General features: G+C 35.3%; 1 protein-coding gene across 1 annotated transcript in view; it reads left to right on the forward strand.

Annotated features, from left to right (window-relative positions):
- The first annotated feature begins 1,220 nt into the window (after positions 1-1,220).
- LOC121733689 (integrin beta-6-like) overlaps positions 1,221-21,445 on the forward strand; it is a 43,292-nt gene continuing 23,067 nt past the window's right edge. The window contains exons 1-2 of the mRNA XM_042124027.1: positions 1,221-1,518; positions 20,396-20,575. Coding sequence (XP_041979961.1) covers positions 1,372-1,518; positions 20,396-20,575 — 327 coding nt within the window. The 5' untranslated portion in view covers positions 1,221-1,371. The remainder of the gene's footprint in view (positions 1,519-20,395; positions 20,576-21,445) is intronic.

The raw sequence follows: 21,445 nt of genomic DNA on the forward strand, positions 1-21,445 counted from the left end.
GTGGGAGTGGGGTATGGAGATTTATCCCGGAAAAAATGTCCTCAATAGGGCGCATAAATGTTGTCGGGGTTGCGGGCGTCATCTAAACTAGTCTATACTAATATTATAAATGCGAAAGTATCTCTGTCTGTCTGTCTGTGTGTCTGTCTGTCTCGCTTTAACTATCGAACCGATTGTAATGAAATTTTGTATACAGATAGTCTATTCCAATTTTGTTGACATCGCGCGCTATAAACTGAAGTCCACGCGGACGAAGTCGCGGGCAACAGCTAGTCAAGTTATAATTACTTATACAACTCAACAATATACCTTAATTTAACCGACTCAATATCTCGATCGTGGTTCTATAACCACGATCGAGATATTAAGTCGGTTTCGGTTTCGGGTCAGACACAATAGATTTTCAATTGTTATGCGACAGCCGGGTGCCGCTTGGGGATTGATGGGTTAAATAGATAATAATATTTTTATGTAAATTATACTGATTTTGGCTAAAATAAAGTATTTTGAAGATGCTAGACTGGACCCATAATTTGACAGTGACTGGAATGTGAACCGGAATTAGTGTGAGTGGGAAGAATTACGGCTCTGACAATATGCCCTTTAAATTAATAAAACTACACTTTATTAATTAACCGAAATGTTATAGCGCCTGAAAATATCTTCTTAGTTTTTTCGACTCATGGAGCATTGCCGTAGCCCGTAACATCTGTTCAGTGTAAAGTGGTAGATGCTGATAACTAAATTGCTGATGTTTTTTTTTTAATAAAAAGGTTCCTTAATAATTTTACAAACAAAAACAAAGTTTAGTCCAAACCAAACTTGAAAATAACATATTGTTTCCAACGCGGGAATCGAACCCACGACCTCCGAGTCAAGAGCCGCGCCCTTAACCACTGGACCACGGAGGCTTTTTTTTTAAATTTACTAATAACAATAATTACTTACAATTAAATATTGAAAAATAATTATATCACGTAATGGAAAAATTTAGAGGACGTTATGAGGAAGCTATAATATTACTCTTTTCTTTGGGGTGTTAATACTCTACTTCGAACAATAAAGCCTTAATAAAAAAAAAACATTTCAAATATTGTTTGTGTCATTTTCTCAGTATTTCCCGCTACGTTACGTCGGTGATGATGATTCATCTCGTGAAGTGATCAAGCGAGTGAGAATGATACACCAATCTCCGCGCTGTAAGCTGTTTGTTGTTCGTTTAGTGCCGGTCCGATCGCTCGCTGGAGCGCGCGTATTTCGGATTTCGAATTTGGAACTTTACTTTTTTTTTAATCGATAAAGGATACGATTTTAACGCCGAAAGTGATTGTGTTATTTTTTAATTTTACGAAATCTTAAGACACGTTCAAAATGGAAAAAGTGTGGTATTCTGTGTTACTCTTTATATTAATTAATCAAGTTTTTGCAACTGATCGCAACTGCTCGCCTTTGGACAGCATCAACAGTTGCAACGAGTGCATTCGGTGCCATGGCTACTGGTGCAACAATCCAAAAGAGGTACTTAGTTTGTTTGTAAATATTTTAGCATGGCTTCTATATTAATTTTATTTGCTACTAAAGGTTATTTTATGCAGTTACTTACAATTTTAAGTACTCGAAACAATCCCAAAACGCGTCAAATCGACAAAAGTTTCCTAATAATTTTGTACACCTACCCTCATTTCGTTCGGTTCGGCTGTAGATATTATTAAATAAGTGGAGTAGTAGTAAAAACGTATCTTTACAAATAATTGGAAGTGTATTTTTTGTTTTTTTTTTTAAAGGGAAGCTTAGATCATAAATCATAATAAAATAATATTATTATTTTTATTATTATGAAATAAGAAGGATCAACTAAACAGTTCGCTTCATAATAGGAATGCCCTACTTTTCATAAACTACGCCTAAAGTACACCCCATGTTAATAAAAATAAATAAAGCCAAACTTGTTTATATTGTTAAATTACTATGTTATTGACTTAAGACATCTCATAGTGATTTAAACGGATAAAAGCAATGGACTCTACAATTATTATAATCTAAATCTATACAACCTTTAATTTGACAATTTAAAAAGTTTCAGAGGCCCGCACCCCATCAATTTTGGGGTAGGTTTCCGAACCTTTACCGTCTGTTAGTAATGTAAATACGTTTTACCAAATAATATGTTTGCTTATTCTTGCTTGAATGATTTCTTGCTTGGAATAATAGTTTTTCCTTTTGACCTTGAAACTCCAGTATAACACAATAGAACAGGGGGAAGATTATGTAGAACTTAGTTAGAAATATCAAATATTATCCCTACTCATAAGCTTGTTACATAATATTATGCAAAGATACGGTTTCTTGTCTATTACCATTTACAGAATGATACCAAAGCCGCTGGACTAACTTTAATATGGCACGAGGATAGATAGAAAGGCTTTGTTTTATACTCTACAATTTTTTATCAAAGCTCTCATATACTTACTAACATAAATGTTAGTATATGAGAGCTTAGATAAAATTTGCAAATTTGATATAATTAGCAAAACGCAATCGTAATGTTAGCGAATACTAAAGTATTCTACTCTCTTCACTGTAGTCCAGCGGCTCTCAAACTTTTTTGTTGTCTGAACTCTGAAGTGAGTCTGAACCCTTATAAGAAGTGACATTTTTGACGGTCCCCATAAAAAATATATTTTGTCTTTGTATGAATTGTCTCTGGTGTGAGGTGTTTGATGATATTTCTAAAAAAAATATGTATCGCTCAAGGCCCTTGCGAAGCCCCAGGGCTCCGCGAAGCAAGCACTTGGAGAATGGCTGCTGTAGACTGCAACATAATCGTAGTGAGTGAGTTCCTGTAGGGACTCTTGGTCATTCCCAATACGGGCGGTTTCTCTAAGCTACGGAAAAAGATGTGGGAAACCTATATTAAGTAAAAATATTAAAATAACTTTAACAGTATCGACAATCGCTCCAATCATCCATACCGTTCTAATTGACCTTAATTATGAGTTTTTCTAAAACTTGATAACATTCTGTGAAGCAATATTTAACCTTAACATTTTAGCCGTAAGGTTCGTGTTTCTTTTACCGTTTTCCTAATTACAATAGCTCCTAGCGAATTGCGATGTACTAATGAGCGCTAGCCGCTAACGCACGAAGTTAGCGCGAAATTAGGATGTAACAGGTTGAATAACGGTAACTTATAATAGGATACAGCTTAATTTGAATAGACTTGTTCTTCCGTTTAGATACTCTGGTCTCGTATAAAACCGACGGAAAATAACGCTTTGATAGGATACATCTAATTTAAGTAGAATGGTTCATCCGCATAGATACTTATACTATGGTCTCGACTCTCGTATAAAACCGACGACAATTAAGCTTCAGTTGTCATACTGAAGTAGTGCTAAAGGCACCAGTGCAGATGAGAATAGTTAAGAACGAATTTAACGGCAGCCGAAAATCCACCATACCATTCCACCTAGATAACTTTCGGGAGTCTCATTCTCAAAATTCGAATATCCCAGATCGCAAGGTGTAATCTTGCTCTCCAACAGACAGTCAACTCGAAGCGTCATTTCATGAGAAGTGATGACACAAATCCAGATAGGATGTGCTAATAGAAAATATGTCAACAGTCAAAGTCCGCAAGTCCGCAACATTTATATTTTCCTGTTTTCCAGAACATTGTTTTAATGTTATTCAGAGCCTCATTTTAATTCCTTGTATTTTTTCCCCTCTAATATTAAAAACCAAACATGACCATAAAGTTTTACAAACAATAATCACTCACCTTGTGCAGCATATATTATGTATGGCAAATTGATACACCACTAAAATTAAGAAGCGCTCAAGTCACTTATCAACTTCCCAATGTAGTTCAATTAGGGAACTATTATACATATTCAGGCAGATCTCCTAGTTAAGTTATTATATAGGTTATGACAGCCTTTTGTTAATTTTGAACCATTACCTGAGTGCGTGGGGGTGAGCTGATGGATGAATTTCCTGCGTAGCCCCAATTCCCAATATCCGCTACCTGCCCTACCTGTACTCATAGGTAAAGTAGGAATATTATACTATACATTGTAAAGTATTTATTATAGAGTGTATTTATATCCATCTTGTTAATATAAATAAAACTGTTTTTTATTTTATTTTGTTAGTCTCGCTTTACCTCGAGAACGACTAAAGCGATTTGGTTGGACTTTGGCTAATTTTAGTATTTAATGTTCGTGGAAGTCCAGGGAAGGTTTCTACGGGAATATGTTTGGAGGGAAGTGATAAGAAGTTCACCTGGTCATCTTGTTTTAGTTTAAAAATAATAGAGTTCGGTTAAGCGATTCGATTAAATCATACGCAGGCTGAGAGATGGCACGAGTTTTTTTTAATGAAATAAGGGGGCAAACGAGCAAACGGGTCACCTGATGGAAAGCAATTTCCGTCGCCCATGGACACTCGCAGCATTAGAAGAGCTGCAGGTGCGTTGCCGGCCTTTTAAGAGGGAATAGGGTAATAGGGGAGGGTAGGGAAGGGAATAGGGTATTGGGCCTCCGGTAAACTCACTCGGCGAAACACAGCGCAAGCGCTGTTTCACGCCGGTTTTCTGTGAGAACGTGGTATTTCTCCGGTCGAGACGGCCCATTCGTGCCGAAGCATGGCTCTCCCACGTATAATTCTTTTAATTTATATAAATCATAATATTACATCAGTCAATTTATTATACGATACACCAAATAAGAAATTTCGATGGTTTACAAACTTTAATAGTAACTTCTCTCCACTGGACTTCTTCGAATTAGAAGTAGGACAGAGCAGCTGACTAACCAGCTATTGTGATTCACAGTAGCACTTTCCAATAAGTTATGAAAATATGAAAATGGAGCTCTCTCATCCTTCTACTTCAATCTCCAATAATAATCTGTATATTTTTATTAATCTATATAAATGAAACTCAAAGGTGACTGACTGACTGATTGACATAGTGATCTATCAACGCACAGCCCAAACCACTGGACAGATCGGGCTGAAATTTGGCATGCAGGTAGATGTTATGGCGTAGGCATCCGCTAAGAAAGGATTTTGATCAATTCCAACCCCAAGGGGTTCAAATAGGGGATAAAAGTTTGTGTATACTTCTTAACGCGAGCGAAGCCGCGGGCAAAAGCTCGTTACTTATATAAGTAATACTATATCGTACACACCTTACGCCCGCAACTTCGTTGCACTAAAATTCGTTCATTACGCATGAGAAGTACATTTTTCCGGGATAAAAAGCCAAATTTTAGCAGAATTGTTTCAGCGGTTTAGGCAGAAAAAGGTAGCAAACAGACAGGCAGACTTTCGCGTTTATAATATTAAGTATTGATATTAGTTAGGGAAATCTTGTATTATGTAGTGTCTTTCAATAGCGTTTGAACGATACAAATCTCAACATAATACAAGATTGCATTAATTCATGAAGCCCTAAGCGGCCGCATCCGGCCGCGATAACAATAGATAAGCTATTGTGTCTCGTTATTCCACGATCGATGGGTTGAGCAACCTGCTCGAGGACCCATAATAATTATAATTGTACAGCACGTACTCTGCATGAGCTCTACAATTATTGTTGCCGTTAATTTGCTTGCTCGACAAAACGTTTCGTCAGACCTTTTTTTTCTTCAGCTCTCATATTATGATGCCTTCACATGCCAAGCATAGTTAAACTTGTATAAGCACCACAACTCTACCTCCAAAGAAGTTATTCTATGATTCACTAGTACCTGGCGTCGCGCCATATTCCATTATGGCCATTATTGTTGACATTTACATAAAATAATTGCTCAAACCTCATGCATATTAAAACTAATGATTGTCCTTAAACAATAGAAATCAGATCAAAGATTGCAGAAGTTCACTTAATAAGGTCGTTAACTTTTTATGCATGGAATGTTAAATCAATTTTTATTAGTCACTATGTCATTTGAAAATTAAAATATGTTAATTTCTAATGACCTATTGTGATTATGTAGGAGTCCTACAGAAGGACTAGTAGACTAATCAGAGTATACTAGTAAAATTAGTAGATATACCAGAAAAAGTGAAATGATAAACAATACAATACTTGCAAAACCGAAGACTTTGTACAGCTATGTTGTTTGCTCTAGGGCCCAACCATTTTCAACTATAAAAACAAACATTGGTTTAAAATATTACAAAAAGTCCAACTTTCCCAAAAAACCTCATTCCCAGCATAACTTAATAAGCAAACAGAGGTACAATGTAATTAAAGATTACATTTTCATTTAACACATCGTGTGCGGTTAAAACATCCGTAGTCCGTACGGTCGCTACTGTACCACATTTAGGCCTTATTATGATGGTAATAAAGTCTAAATGTAGTACACCTCTGCTACCGTACAGTCGTACCGAGAAGTTACAGGCACAAGTAGGCCGCAACCTATATCTGGGATATAAACGTTACCCAATGTTGTAATTACATGTTTATAAATCACAATCAATAAAAGTTATAACTCACCTCTTTACGGTCGGTTAAATTGATCGGACGCGCTGGTTATCGCAGCCATCAAGTTTTCTCAATACATATGATTCACATAAAATCTAGTTTGGTATATATATATATATATATATATATATATATATATATATATATATATATATATATTATATTGCAAATATTTTTAACTGGAGATAGGTGAGAAAAATGATTGTTCGAGGATTTTTTTCAAGAAGTTTCCATACTTATACCAAACTAGATCGTATATATATCGTATATATATATATATATATATATATATACGATATAAAATACTCGTTAAATTACAACTATAATTTCATTACAAATGATTGGTTATCTGTCTGTAATGTATACTTGAACGATATCAATCTTGCGGTCCGAATACCATGATACAAAAAGTGACCGCGAAAGAAATTTGGAACACGGTTTTTGCAGCCACTCTGATCACTCATTTTCTCTCAAAAAATTTTTTATTGACAGCTACGATAACCGTAATGCTAAGTACTCACATACGGTTTTACTCGTTCCAGCAATCGCTTAGAGTAAAAACCACAGCTCGGGCTTTCGTCCACAAATTCAGCATTACTCGATAGTTTTACTCCAAATCGAGTAAAAATTATCTTGTGGACCACATCACACGCTTCAGTATGGCTTGAGTAAAGCTCGACGGCTCACGTCGAGTAAGTTCAAAGAAAATAAATTCCATCGAGCCGGCTCGATGCGAGCCTTCGAGCTGTGAGTTTTGCGATCCACGCGGTAATTTTTACTCGATTTGGAGTAAAACTATCGAGTAAAACCGTATGTGAGTATTTGAGTACTACATGCAAAGGGCTTTGACTGAGCTATAAGTAAAAGCTTTAGGCTACAACAACGCTTACAACTCCCAAACGTCTTCGCCATCTTGGTTACAAAACCCAGCAATTTCTCAAACCCAACAATTAAAGCATCAAGGGCTGAAGCAGGTCATACATCGTCGAAATTGAGTGTTGTGTCAACACAACTGAACTTTAGTTTCGTCATGACTGTAACGTAATGATTCCCTCACGGTGTGATCGATTCTGTTATTACTTTCATCATTATCATCATCACCAATGTCATCATCATCATTTTCACCATCATCATCTTCATCGCTTATTTACAAATCACAACCCAAGTATCGTATCTTACGGCCATTCCCAATATTTGATCTATCTCTGGTTTTGCCCTACTAGAGATAGGAATAGCTCAGATTAGACATTAGAGACATATATTTTATGTCAATTGTGAGCTATTCCTATCTCTAGTAGGGCAAAACCAGAGATAGATCAAATATTGGGAAAGGCCGTTAGTCTACAATAATTACATTTTCTAATGCATTAGGGCCGGGTCCCAGCTCTAAGGCATATCTAATAGAAAATTAAAAAATTGATATGACGTAGCATCAGCGATAAAACTTACAATTTTATGCTCGATCAAAAGTTAATTTGAAAGAACTGACATCAAAGCTACTGACTTTTAATTGGATTCAGCTAAATATTTAAAATGGAGACAGCTGTGAGATTTGTGTATATTGCGTCTAAAAAAAGATTACGATTATGACTATGTATTAAACATTAAATTACTATCAACCCCTTATATTGAGTTAGTAAAAACATATTATTAATGGAGATTTTAATTTGAGGCCACTAAGGTATTAGGTACTTATTACATCGTTAAGTATAATAAAAAGAATGATTAATTTCATGTGCTGTGTAACTAACATCGTCAATCTCCGAAGAGTGCTTAGCAGGTTTTTTTGAAGCAAAGCCATTAACAAAACTAGTTGTTGCGAAATGGTCCAGTCTCAACACAGGTCAACGTCCCTTCCAAATAATATACAATTAGGTTATAATATTGCTAACAGACTTACTTAAACTAAATAGCAGACCAGTCATAGGTGTGGTCACATAATATAACCATTACAATGAAATAAGTTCTAACTGCTACAAACCAACAAGCATTTTTGCATGTTTAATTAAGTTTATTGTAAGCATTCATGTGTATTGTGTGGAATATATTTTAATATTGTTTACAATAACTTGTCTTATTCTCCAGTTAGACATCTTTAGAATGTCTACATCAAACAAACGGCTAGTACTAATAGATTATAGAACGTACATTAGTAATAAGTAATAACAAATAAGTAATCCATACCTCCATACTATCCATACTAATAATATTAAGTATTATAAATGCGAAAGTGTGTCCGTCTGTCTGTCCGTCTGTCTGTCTGTCTTTCTGTCTGTTACCTCTTCATGCCCAAACCGCTGAACCGATTTCGCTGAAATTTGGTATAGAGAAACTTTGTCTCGGGAAAGGACATACATAGCCCATAGGAAACTTTTAATCTTGAAAAAAGGTACGATTCCAGTGCGATAAACGAGTTGCAGGCGTCATCTAGTAAATATTAATAATTAATCCTTCAATCGTGGATTCTTGGAAATCTGTTGTTATTCTATTGTTGTCGCGATCACCGGTGATCTTAATATGGGGCTTGATAGGTTAATAAGTAACAAAGAAACCTACATAATAATATTATTTAGGATATCAGTCACATATCATATATAAGTCATAATAAGCCTTAAGTATTCTCAGGTCTCAGCTAGATTTAGCCCAAGTAAGCCCTAAATCCAGTTAGTACTTAAGTCATAGAACATAATATGATCCGGGCGTTCAACTGAAGGTGTTTGTAATTGGAGAACTAAATCGTCGATTGTCTGGCTTCTGAGCTACCACTTTTGCAGAACTGTTATAAATCGATACAAGTCTCTACCAAATTCCGAATTCCGATACGCCTATTTGGAACTTATTTAGCAACAAATTTTTAAAAGTTATAAATATAGAACGATTCTGTAACTGTGTTTAGTACAAAGTAATATATTATTTGGTGCAATTCGTCTAAAAATAGGAAGCAATACAAATTTTATAAGATTTTAAAGCGTAGAGACAATTTATTTATTTTAGTTTGTTGTAGTTGAGTAGCAAAAACAATGCATACGAGTACCTAATATTTATTCCTTTATGCTATCACATACCGTATCGTAGGCTATCAATATTGTACTTAATTAAATGTAAAAAAAAACCTTGCCAATAATAAACATTATAAAATGTTAATATTATTCGTAAGGCTAAAGATAAAAAATACTGAATGACGATGTATGTTCGGAATGTTTCCTTGATTTGCACTACGTGACTTTATATTCAATTGGAAGCAAAAAGTCGATACTCGTGGATATTCAATATAAACATTAGGTATGAGTATCTTAATTTCGAATGATAAGTATGTTAGGTATGTTAATCCGCACTTTGTGTTTGCTCTACTTTATTGCTTATTTTCTTTAGAACAGTGTACATAATATTAAAAATTATACAGTAATAGTATGTTCCGCGCGGCTTCGCCCACGTAATTTAGGAATTTCACAGAAACCGTACATTTTTCCGAAAAAAAATAGCCTATGTTCCTTCACGTTGTCTATTCTTCAAATAACATAAAATTGCTCCAGTAGCTCTTAAGATAATAAGCAATAAGCAATTTGTAATAATTTCTTCCGTATTTTCCACATTTTCCTCTATTTCTTCGCTGCTATTAGTCTTAGCGTTATAAAATATAACCTATAGCCTTCCTCGATAATTGACCTATCTAACACTAAAATAATTTTTTAAATCGGACCCGCAGTTCCTGAGATTAGCGCGTTCAAACAAACAAACAAACTCTTCCGCTTTATAATATTATTAGTATAGAATAGCTAATAACTATTTAGATGAATCGTTGTTAGACGTACTGCATGTAGAGTTCGAAAGTGTAAATTCACAGATTTTAGAAGTAATGTAAATTTAATGTAAATAATATGTCAAGTTTGTGTCTATTTAGAACAAAAACTTACAACAATCTTAGGAACAGGAATTAACAGGAAATATTTCACTTTTAGTGTTTGTTGGTTTGGGATGGTGTTCTTATGACATTTTTCATACAATATCGACATTTCTATAATCAAATGTCAGGCTCAACGGTTAAGGGTCAATTCAGACCGCAACGTGACGCGTAGATGCATTTCTAAATTTGTATGGATTTGACAGTTTTTCATGACGTCTCACGCGATTGAATTCTGTCAAGTCCATACTAATAATTTAGAAATGCATCTACGCGTCGCGTTGCGGTCTGAATCAACCCTAAGATTACTCCACCTCACCTGTAACCTTTCAGCACACCTTGATACTTGCCTAATGAGATACGTAATAATACCTCCCCGGTGACATTTAAATGGAAACCCTTAAATCACTTAAATTTCATGCCATTAAAGCGTGGAGATCGAAACCGATTATAAATATCATAATATTTTAACACGTCAGTTATTATATTTGCGCAATGTCCCTGGGACCCGGGGGTTCGTTTCGCAATATTCACCTTTAAGTCGAGTGTAGGAAGGACTTTTAATGCCCTAGTCGTTTGCAACACAATCTGTCTATCCCGTTGAGTTTAATGCAACCGGGCTTTGGTCCAAGTCAGACGCGCCCTGTAGTTATGGTAATATAGTTACATGATTGTATTTTTTAATGAGTCTGCGTTTTTAGGAGATTGGTAACTTTCCTCCAATCAGATATCTTCGTGGACAAGTAGGTTCCTTAAGTTTTTTTGTGTTAAATATTGTCAGAAAAAGTGTTTAAAGCTCCAAATAGCATCGGACATTATTATTGCAATGAGTCCATAGAAAATAGAGCTTGTTTTCAGCGTCGTATTCAGAAACCGATGATGTCATGAATGAAATTATTATTATTTGAGGTTAATAAACTCTGACAAACACAGGACTTCCCCGTATCTATGGGTTAAATTGTATTGTATTCAAGTAAATTCAAGTAAACCGTAATCACATCCACCAAAACTTGACACGAGAATAACTTTTCACCGATTTAGGCTCTTAAAACTATAATACCCACTTGCCTAATTAACTGTATTTAACTCTACAACCATTAACCTATCTGTCTTTTAGGGGCAATAAAGTGGTTTTTTTCCTTCTTTGTGCCCTAGCGATTTAGATGTCATTCATTCTTCATTTAATCGTTAGTAAAATCTGAAGAGATAGGTGTTCTCAATGGAGATAGAACCCTCAACGTTAGGCGACGATTTTATAATGGACATCAGTCCATTATAACTAACGCCCAACCAACCGACCGACCAAACCCGCTACATCCTATGCCTTGCCCAGACGCCCACGCATCTGATTCCCTGCAACAAAGGAACTTGCAACTGCACCGAAACTGTTTGAGACTTTGGAATGTGTCCAAAACAACGCAAACTTTTCCCGAAGATTTACAAGTGTCTACAGCCGGGACGTTGACCTAGCTATTTGTTCAGTATTGCTGTAAATATAAGTCTCATTTTTTGTGTCACCGACGGAAGACGTTCAAAACGAATGGCGAAAAATTTATGCCCCGCTATTTCTGTCCGAGTTCCCAAGACGGATTTGGGTTACTAATCTTTCCATGTTGAATTTGTGTTGATTTTTTATTTCGGATGTCACTACAACTACTTTAGGCAATCAGCAATATGGAAGTTTGTAACCAAATAATGGTAATTTATAACAATTATTATTATTGACTAATACTCGTAAAACCTTTGTACGTGGGAGAGCCATGCTTCGGCACGAATGGGCCGGCTCGACCGGAGAAATACCACGTCTTCACAGAAAACCGGCCCCTTCCACACCCTCCCCTATTCCCTTCCCTTCCCTTCCCTACCCTCCCCTATTACCATATTCCCTATTAAAAGGCCGGCAACGCACCTGCAGCTCTCTGATGCTGCGAGTGTCCATGGGCGACGGAAGTTGCTTTTTATCAGGTGACCCGTTGCTCGTTTGCCCCCTTATATGATAATTTAAAAAAAACATGATAGTTCTTTAACCCATCAAGCCCCACAAACTCACCGGTGAGCGAGAGACAATAGAATAACAATAGATTTGCAAGAATCCCGATCCGACCGAAGAATCACATTCGAAGGATTAATTAGCACTATTATTATCATCTTTGCCATTTATTTTTAATCAATATTATTCATTAAACTTTATTATAAAAATAGGAAAAAAACATCTGAGTCAACAGTATGAAGTTACCGATGAACATGCGGGTGATCTCAGACTTTATCAGACCGCTTCAACAATAAACCATAATAATAATAAAATGTTATATTGTTTTTATGTCCTCATTTTTATTGTTACCGCCCTAGCATAGTTAGCCATTATAGGTCAGCTTTATAGTAGGAGATTAAAGATAAAATAAAAGAGAGTAAATTTTCCGCTTCTAACTCTACCGAACATTAAAATGAATTAAAAAAACGTGCTAGCCCGGCTAGGTTAACAGCAATTACCGGTAAAATAATCGTAAATCCTGGTAAAGAAAATTATTTCAAAAAACTACTGCATCATGAATTAATAATATTATTAATTATTATAATATTATTCAATGAAGTAACTATACAAATGCAATGCTAATAGCAAATATACCTCTTAAATTTATATATTATTAGAGTTTCTCACCTATAGTATAAAGCAGGTGAACAATCTACTGCTTAGATAAACTTTTATGATCAATCACTATATTAATTAGGAAAAGATTTTAAATAAATAAAAACCAGTGCATAGTTTTAAAGATCTGTATGTACTATGTATGTCGGAAAAGCGGGAAGCTACTGAGCTTTATACCATTTAGTGACTCGTGGAAGATATTCTCTTCTGGGGAAATAATGTCATAAAACTGCTCTACATAATATTATGTAGAGCAGTTTTATGACATTATTTCCCCAGAAGAGAATATCTTCCACATTATGGTCTACATGTGATGAGGAAAACAGAGATACTGACATGACGCGCACCTGCTTTCGGAGATTCCCAATACACAATTCATGTCTTAAAACAATAATACCTATATTACCATTGATTTTCAGCTTCCCCAACCCTTTTTGATTACATTTAACATTACATGACTCACATTAGAAACGACATAGTTTCACGCCGGTTTTCTGTAAGACCTTAATCGAGTAAATAATAGATTCTTTCGTCTCTTTTACATTTTCTATAATCCGCATTTGCTGTTAAAATATCAAAAGTATATTTAAAGTTGCATTTAAAAAAGCTTACATCGGATACTCAATATCGTTCAGTCCTTACGCTAGTTTTCTATAAGGCCGTGACACTTATCCAAACGAGTAGATTCGAGATTATTTTAAGTTAAATTTCAAAAGTATGTTTATTGGTGCAGTTAAAAAAGCTTATCCGATACTTCGATACAGTCAAACCGCTATCGATGTAGTAAAATTTGGAGATCAGTTAGTCCTGGAACCCGTTGCGCGTGCGCCGGTGCCCGGTATGCGCCGAACTGGTTCTACTCTCACGTAGCACGTAGCCACGTAGTGTCGCAACGGGGCTCTTCATCCACCCACACCCAACAGCCTTATTCTTGACATACTAGTTTTGAGTAGGTACTGCTCTACATACTGCCTATATGCTGTAAATTGTATTATAATAAGTGATGCCTAAATTATCTATTGTCAACATACTTTTATTAATAACTAGCTGTCCCGGTGAACTTCGTGTCACTTTAAAACCTTCCCTGGACTTCTACAAACATTTTAAGACTAAAATCAGCCCAATCCTTTCTGCCGTTTTCGAGTTTTAGCGCGACTAACACATTTGAAAATCCATTTTTATATATAAGACTATGTGATTATGTGATAAAAGCTTAGCTTTACGTAAATACTTCTTATTAAATGCATTTTATCTCTGATTTAGAATTATTTTATACCGAATTAAACTTTTTAATCGGGACTTAACGCGACTTATTTAAGTAGTAATGCTACTACGAGTAATACTTTTTCTCGACGTTTAAAATGTTATCTTATTTTATACCGTTTTATAAGTGTGTAATTAGTAATTATTACTGGTTTAAAAACGGTAATTATTTTCTATTCAATATTGAGCCCTAAGAAATAAACGTGGCTAAAATTTTCGGCTCGCTAGCTAAAAGCAAATAATCAATAAGTAAGCCCTTCAAAGGCTCTTAGATCCAGCGCGCCGTTGGAAGCCCTCAATATTCGAATTTAGAAGACGCCGATTCCATACATACCAATATATTAGAAATGACATTTTTTATCGTCTTATGATAATAATCGACAGCTCAGAATAAGCGGCGGGGTAATCATGTGTTGTGATGGTTGTGTTGTGTCTGCCCACGCACCCCACCGGGTCATCGCCCTCACAGCTTCATAAAACTTCACGTGAATCGCAATCTCTCTTTTATTACACCCTATTTTATAATGCACTACAATCTCAAAGAAAAATTCAAGGAAAAAGTAAAGAGCAAAGAATCGGTCGAGGAAAATCTGTAAACTCTATATTCTTCACCAAAATTTAAGTATACTTTATACTTGACCGAATTTGTTTGAAATGCTACAGCCGATTAGATTGTGAAGGTGATATAAAAAGCACTGACTCCGCTCCTGTCTAAAACCTTGGCATTAATTGACAAGAGCGTTACGATCTTATAATGAGATACTTAAAAGATAAACTGAGTAACTGAAATTGCAGTGAAATTATCGAGGGCAATGAAACAGTATCTTGCTAAAGACTATTATTTTTACAACCAAAAAACCGGCCAAGTGCGAGTCGGACTCGCGCACCGAGGGTTCCGTACAAACCTGCAAGGTTTACAAAGTTCGTTCATTACGACAATCGAGTCATAACTATGGTATTTTTATTGCAAAATGAAATTCATAACAAAATTTAAGGTTTTCGGAATTTTTCCTTTATGTGTGCTATAAAACGTTGCTTCATGCCAAATTTCAAGATTCTAGGTCGACTGGAAGTACCCTTTAGGTTTTGATTCCCTTGCGAGTACTTGCGAGTTTCAAAATATGCAGCTTAAATTGCTGTTTCTTTTGATTGCGTTGACATAGAAGTTTGATTTTGTTACAGCTTAAAGGTATTATAGACCTGAGTATTTGGTATGAATTTCAATTTAATACCTCTACGCGTTTATGAGGAAATGGGTAGTAAGTTTAAAATTATTAAAAAAATATATATTATGTGATGTAACTAAAAATTTATGGTTTTCGTAATTTTTCCTTTATCTATGCTATAAGACGTTGCTTCGTACCAAATTTCAAGATTCTGAGTTCACGGGAAGCACCCTGTAGGTTTTGATTCCCTTGCAAGTGTCGAAAATTTGCGGCATAAACGGCTGTATCTTTTGATTGCGTTGGCTTAGAAGTTTGATTTTTTCACAGCTTCAAGGGACAGTAGACCTGAGTAATTGATGTAAATTTCAGCTTCATACCTCCACGCGTTCCTGAGAAAAGGGGTCTTGACAGACGGACGGACGGACAGACGGACAACAAAGTGATCCTATAAGGGTTCCGTTTTTTCCTTTTGAGGTACGGAACCCTAAAAAAGAAAGAAGTCTCCGTTTAATCGTCACATACAAAACTCTACTGCGGTAGAGACGACAAACAAAATAAGACCAAAGCTTGTGCGGCAAAATGTACCTCGCACTTGAGAATATCTTACCGAATACGTCATAAGCTAGATACGCGATCTAATTTAAGAGCAAGTTGGAGCTCAGTGTGTTATGCTCAGTGTTTTGTATATGTACGGTCGCTGACGAACTTTTTCTATTTTATTAATAAAAAATGTTTATTAATATTTTATTAATATGGTAATAAAGTCTAAATCACATCACTTAGGATTCGAGGATCCTGGATATTCAAAACATAGTAAAATGTGGGGAAAAAGTATACGGCTATTACAAGTCTGAAACAATCCATCATTACTACCTTAGATTACAGATGTAAAAGTGTGTCTCTCTGTTACCTGTTTTCGCTGAAACCACCGAAACGATTTTGATGAAATTTGGTATGGAGATTGATTTGAGAGAGTTACAAGCGTCATCAAGTTTCATATAATATAACTTAGTCATGTTTTTCTATTTTTAACCGACTTCCAAGAAGCAGGAGGTTGTTATATCTTAGAAGGATATTATTAGAGAAGATTATAACATCTTAGATACTTAGATTATACAGTGTGTAACAAAAATAAGTGATAATACTTTAGGGTATGTACGTGTTCCTTGTAGAGAGTTCACTGTGAAAGTAGCAGCGCTGAAAGACGATTTTTTTTTTCACTTTTGTATGGGCAAGGGCCCGAGCGTCACGAGTTTCCCCATACAAAAGTGAAAAAAAAATTGGGCCTTTCAGCGCTGCTTCTTTTACAGTGAACTCTCTACAAGGAACACGTACACATCCTAAAGTATTATCACTTATTTTTGTTACAGTATATACTCGGCTGGATATATTTTTTCGGCTATGCCGTCAGCAGCCTGCAGAGTGAAACGCATGATGCAGCGGCTGTATCTTTATGCATGCGAGATGTCATGCATGCTGCGCCGCTCGTGACATCTCTATTCATCACCCGCGGTATTTTAATGTGATGAGTGTTAATTAACTAATTTCACGATTGTTCCTGATTCGAAATAGACCCGTCGTTCGCTTCTCTCGTCAGCCGATCAATTAGGGAATATAATTTGAATAGACGTTGACATTTTTGTAATAATCTTGGCTTTGTCTAGCGTCTAGACAAAATATCTTGTAGTTTGTAGAGGAATGTTAGTCGTGAAGAGATAAAAAAATAAACACATTTATCACAGCTATGTCCACACTACTATATAAACACGACAATTAGTCTGTTATGTCTGTATGTACACTGTAGAGAGATCAACGGCGCCTATGTTAATCGCTTGAGAATAATTTAAACTGATATACATACTTGTATATTTAATGTGTATGTTTATATTGTCGTTAGCGTATATTAAATCACAATTACTTTTGTCATGAAATATGATTTATTAATTCATGGCAATAAAGACTGAATAATGAATATTTTTTTGCTGGCGGTCCAACATGGCGCCTGTGATCAATAAGTCTAACTGGTATGACCGATGCAATTGCTAACCGATGATTGTTTCGTTATTCATATCATATTATTGTATTATGTATGTCTGTTTGTCCTAGAGATAGGCGTAGAGTTCATTTCATATAGCTCATATTTACTTAGATAAAGAGAAAGAAGACAGTTACTTAAGTAACTTTAGTAAACAGTATAATATGAAATAAAATCGAAAACTTATCCTAACTATTAAAGGCAAAAGATCAAATTTTAGAGTGATTAAAAGATTAAATTTTAGAGTGTTTGATTTATACAAGTAGGTAGAACGGTTTTGAACCAAGTGGTGACAGGAACCGGTTTCAAGTCAAATATTACGGTAGCCCCAGGCCAAATGTTCTGGAACACCATGCTCGGAAACATGAGACAGCAGCTTACTCGACCTCTGTCAACCCAGCTTGTTATTTTTTTTAATATCACGCCGGCAAAAAGAAAAATGATTGCTTAGTTGGAGCAAAACTCAAACGCATGTGATTGCTGATTTTAGATATGAGTTCTTACTCTACAATCTACATCTATCCCAAAATACCTTTTGTTTTGAGGAACTACTTATGGAATTAGGGAAGGGGGCTACCGGCTCTACCCTATTCAGGTCTGTTTACAATCTATATTCCCCTTACATAAATACAAGTTAGGGGTCCTATTATGAATGATTTTAGGAAAGTTTGAAGGGCTCTTAAAAATCATTCAATAACATATAAATGATTGATGAATGATGACTTGGTTCTCCGAAACCAACGTTAGGAGTACCTTCTCTATATTAGCTATTGCGTTTATTGCATTTAAGAGCCTTTGTTTGCTGAAGACATGCCTTATCACTTTACAACCATAACTACGTTTGATTCAATTAAGTCATTCAATTGAATAACGTAATAAAATACGCATATTATCATTATGACTTAATAATACCATAAACAATTATTGAAGACCTATAGAGTGCCTAAGTATTTTTTTTAAATATTCGTTTTATTTGTATAAATGGAGGGTGGTAATATAAAAAATATTGATTCTACAATCTACAGACTATATATCTGTAGAATCAATATATAGCATTATCACACACATACATATTTTTATTTCTAAATTATATCTGTTGGTGGTTTAATTGCTTTAATCTTATGCTGTTTCCAAATAGATTAACATCTCAAAATAGTAAACAGATAAACGTTTTATGCAATAATTATGTAATTAATGTTAATGGGTTTGTATTAACTATTTAGATTAGATTTACATCATCGCGTCGCTATCGTTTACATAATCAAAATATAAAAGCAGTTTTACAAAATAAAACAAGACTTGCACAAAAGTTCACCTTTATCTAACAATATAACAATCGTTTCCAATTTCAATGTTACTCCCTTTACCCTTAATATACTTTGTTTCAGGACAATTTTATCTACTGTAAAAACAATAATCATGTTCATGTATGATGAAATCATTACTGCTGTTCACAAAACTTTGTTTACATGAACGTCAAAATTAATTGAACCTAATAATCTGTATTCTCAACATTATCCAACTCCAAGCCTGTACATTGATATAGCCTACATTTAAAACACTGTATGCACCTAATTAACCCCTGTAGCTGGATAAGGTAAACTTTTTAAAACCACTACTTAGTTAAGTCCATATACAGAACGCGCGCGGCATGCAGTAATAGGTACTTTGTTTCTCCGCTAAATGATCTTTGTTCCCATGAGTAATCTCTGCAATCATGAAATGCCATTCCTTATACAATTTGCTATGAAATATTTAAATTAAAAGCTAAGTTTAGAATGCAGCCTTTGACACTAAGTGACACCGACAGACACTAAGAGCGGCTTGCTCGTGACACTTGTACAGATAAAATAATTACTTGCCAGCAGTTGCCAGCCCACACATAGAGAATGTGTGGAGCATGTAGAGCAGCTGTACAGCATAATTTATAATTGCTACAAACACAAGAATCAAAAATAAAAGGCTTGGGAAAACCAGCAATTTCTTTTTAATTATTTTGCTTCTCTACTGAACTATTTATAATTATTTATAAACTAGATGATGCCCGCAACTCCATTGCGCCGAAACTCGTTTATCGCGCGGGGACCGTACATTATTCCGGGACAAAAAGTATCCTATGTCCTTTCCCGGGACTCAAAGTATCTCCATGCCAAATTTCAAAAAAATCGGTTTAGCGGTTTGGGCGTGAAGAGGTAGCAGACAGACAGACAGACAGACACACTTTCGCATTTATAGTATTAGTATGGAAAATTATTCGATGTATGTACTATCAGAGAAGTTGATTCCTAGGCAGATGGTGGACCTATTAATTTGTTCGCGTTATGTCAAATTCATCCGACTGATATCACAGCTAACATATTGAATTAGCATAACCCGACCAATAATTCAGGTAGGACCTACGAATAATAAAAACTAAGGAATCGTAACTCTCATACTATTACCGTTTTAAATTTGGTTCCTTTTGATCTGTCATGTAACGTCAGCCTAGTACCGCTCAAGGTCGCCTAAATATTGCAAATGTATTGAAATATGTACCTAAGGTACACTTTTTTGACAAGTATTGTGGAGCATGTTTTTTGACGGAGTTACTTTTCCTTAGTTTTTATTATTCGTAAGGTAGGACCATCAACTGCCTAAGAATCAATTTCCTCGATGGTACCTATTACTAACTAATTTTGTAAGCGTAAACCGCATCTGATGCAATTCTTGTCGAGCAGAACTATTATATAATAATATATACAGAATTCAACCACAAATTACAATCGTTTAAGCCATGACATTCAGCCTGGTAAAAAGATATTCCATTTTCAAAATGAACGCTATCAAGCAAGATGTTCCCAACTTTTGATGCTGTAAACCATTTCTCAGTCTATTTCTGTTGTTCCAGCCTTACCGCTGCGTGGCGACGCGCGACGACGACTGGTGCGTTAGCCACCAGGAGCCAGTGCCCATCATCAACGACGTGGAGGTTCCCGGGACCTTCTTCAGTCGCAAGTTCAGGACCAAGACGATCCACTCTGGGATGGACTTGTTCGAGGTCACCTTCCCCTACAAAGGGGAGGCTAAGGTAAGCCAAAGTTTTAAAAATATACATAACGATTCTGTACAAAAATAAGTGTATATAACATTGTGTATAATATGTTATATATTATACTATTTTATACTGAACAAGTTATTTTCTATTCTGAATGAGAGAAACATGGTACGACATAACCTAGAGTATGGTCAAGGAAACATGCCTTATCTTTTTCGAAACGGAATAAAAAACACCCTCAAAAGTCAGAATAAGGCCTACTTCTAACATAAATATTATAAAATTCTTAAAAATAAGTTTCGGAAAACTGAATAAGTAATAGAGTGAATTAAGATCTATAAAAATTCTATTTAGTTTGTATACCGAATGTATAATATATGAATACTTAACAGGGTGAACCCTGTATTGCTTGAAGAAAATTAGATTGCACTCTCAGACCGTACCTATCGTATTTACTGAGTATTGACCTAAACTTCTCTCGTATAAGTTCGGTCTGCACTCTCCTGTCTAGACAGAATAAATTAAAGTAGTTTCCGTAGACAAATGCTTTTAGTGGCTGTTGGATAGCGAATTTAACGTTTATTATTTTATTATCTATTAAAACTCTCGTGTCACATGCGCGAAGTCCTCCAAAAGGAAAACGGCTCAACCGATTTTAATGAAATTTTTTGTGTACTTACATATTTTGTTAGGCCTGAGAATAGGTTTTTATCTACTTTTCATATTGATACTAGAAATAATTAATATGGCACAACAATGTTTGCCGGGTCAGCTAGTAAAGCTTTATTATTTTCAATACAAAGGAAGTATTAAGCGTTTTAGCTTTTATGTCTTGTTCGTCGCCGTAATTAAAACCTGACTGAGATTGATAGGGCTCGCTAAAATTCTTATTTCTTTCTAGAA

This window comes from Aricia agestis, chromosome 1, assembly GCF_905147365.1.
Source record: "Aricia agestis chromosome 1, ilAriAges1.1, whole genome shotgun sequence".
Classification (NCBI taxonomy): Eukaryota; Metazoa; Arthropoda; class Insecta; order Lepidoptera; family Lycaenidae; genus Aricia; species Aricia agestis.